The following is a 1,697-nucleotide window of genomic DNA, read 5'->3' on the forward strand; positions in this document are numbered from 1 at the left end:
CAGCAGTGACTAGGGGCAGATGGGAGGGCTGAGAGAATAATTGTTTAGGAAGCATATCTGTCCTGGTCATGGGAAATTTGTCGATTGTAATACTTGAACAACATGTTTAATGTCACTGATATCACTAAATTGTACCCCAGGAAAATGTTGGACTGGTGAACGCTGTGTATATATGGTTTTCTAACACTAGAAAAAGATGCTAATGATAACCATTTTCCCAGTGAGCCCTTGGAACGAGTGTGTATGGTTAGAGAGCAAAGTGATGTTAAGCACTTGCTCCCTTCACACCCAAGGGCCTGGTTCATTCCACAGCATCGGCTCCGATAGGTTGTGGCTACTGGGTCCACAACCTCTTTTTTTTCTTTTTGTGTGCCATCGAATCAGATCGGACTGGCACAGGAGGAGATTGCCCCTCCTTCTCCAGTGGAGCATTGGGTGGATTCGAACCATCTACCTCTGGGATTGCAGTGTAGCTTCTTGCCACTAGGCCACCAGAGTTCCCTGTGGCAACTGTTTTTAACTCAGAACAGGATGCAGTTTTCCAATGATGAGAGACCAGGCGAGGTATGCACCTGACACTGATAGTCTCTCCTCTTCCTCACAAACAGGCCAACCCTTTCCGAGACCGGATCTGCCGAGTATTCTCCCACGACAATGTGTTCTCCTTTGAGGACATGCTGGGCATGGCCTCTGTGTTTAGTGAGCATGCCTGTCCCAGCCTGAAGATCGAGTACGCCTTCCGTATCTATGGTGGGTGCCAAGGGGACTGCATGGAGATGTGGGGAGGGCCATCGAGTGAATATCACAGCTGGGATCTGTCAATATCACTCGTTGGTGGGATGGTGTTAATTGAATTTTACCCAGATATAAATTATGATGTTGTTATTGTTGAGTACCATCGAGTCATAACCAACTCATAGCTGACCCTCCAGAAGTTATTCAGAGGCAGTAAATTGAACTGGAGGAGACTGCCTATCTTTCTCCTGCGGAGCAACTGGCATATTTGAACTACATACCTTGTGTTAGCAGTGCAGTTCCTTACCACTAAGTCACTGTTAATGTTGTTCTTGATTGCCGTCAAGTCAAGCATGACTCTTAACAACTCTTTGAACAAAAGGCCAGAAGCCCCTCTACAAATATTGACATTTATCAAAGTTCATAGAGTTTTCAGAAGCATGTTGTTTAGGAAGTGGATGCCACTCCTACTTCCAAACTAAGCCACTAGAACTCCAAATGACTGAGAAGCAATGATGTCAGTTTGAAGACTAAGACATACTGGATTCCAACCATGTTATTTCCATCACTTGCTATGCTTCTGAGTGCTGGACAGTGAAAGGATGACAGAAGAACTGATGCCTTTAAACAGAGGCGTTGGAGAAGAGTATTGAATACTTAGTGAGTCCAAAAGAACAAACAGGTATGTCTTAGAGAGGTCCAGCCAGAGATCTCCTTGGAGACAAAGATGACAAAGCTTCATTTTACATGCTCTGAGCATGTTTCTAAGAGAAGCTATTCCTTGGAAAGGGACATTATGCTCGGAAAGGTGGAGGGATGGCAAAAGAGTTAAAGACCTACAAGATAGATTGACACAGTGACTGCAGCAATGGGCTCAAGTGTGTCAGAGATGATGAGGATGGTACAGGATAGGACAGGGTTCAGATGTGTTCATAGAGTTGCTATGAATTGATGGCACCGAA

At 45.0% G+C, this 1,697-nt stretch overlaps 1 protein-coding gene across 1 annotated transcript in view; it reads left to right on the forward strand.

The window, feature by feature from the left end:
* The window catches only part of CIB4 (calcium and integrin binding family member 4), a 134,480-nt gene that overhangs the window by 101,375 nt on the left and 31,408 nt on the right, over positions 1–1,697 (forward strand). The window contains exon 4 of the mRNA XM_006880702.1: positions 609–750. Within this exon, the coding sequence (XP_006880764.1) occupies positions 609–750 (142 nt within the window). The remainder of the gene's footprint in view (positions 1–608; positions 751–1,697) is intronic.

Source organism: Elephantulus edwardii, unplaced genomic scaffold, assembly GCF_000299155.1.
Source record: "Elephantulus edwardii isolate Elephantulus edwardi_28Jun2011 unplaced genomic scaffold, EleEdw1.0 scaffold00009, whole genome shotgun sequence".
Lineage (NCBI taxonomy): Eukaryota > Metazoa > Chordata > Mammalia > Macroscelidea > Macroscelididae > Elephantulus > Elephantulus edwardii.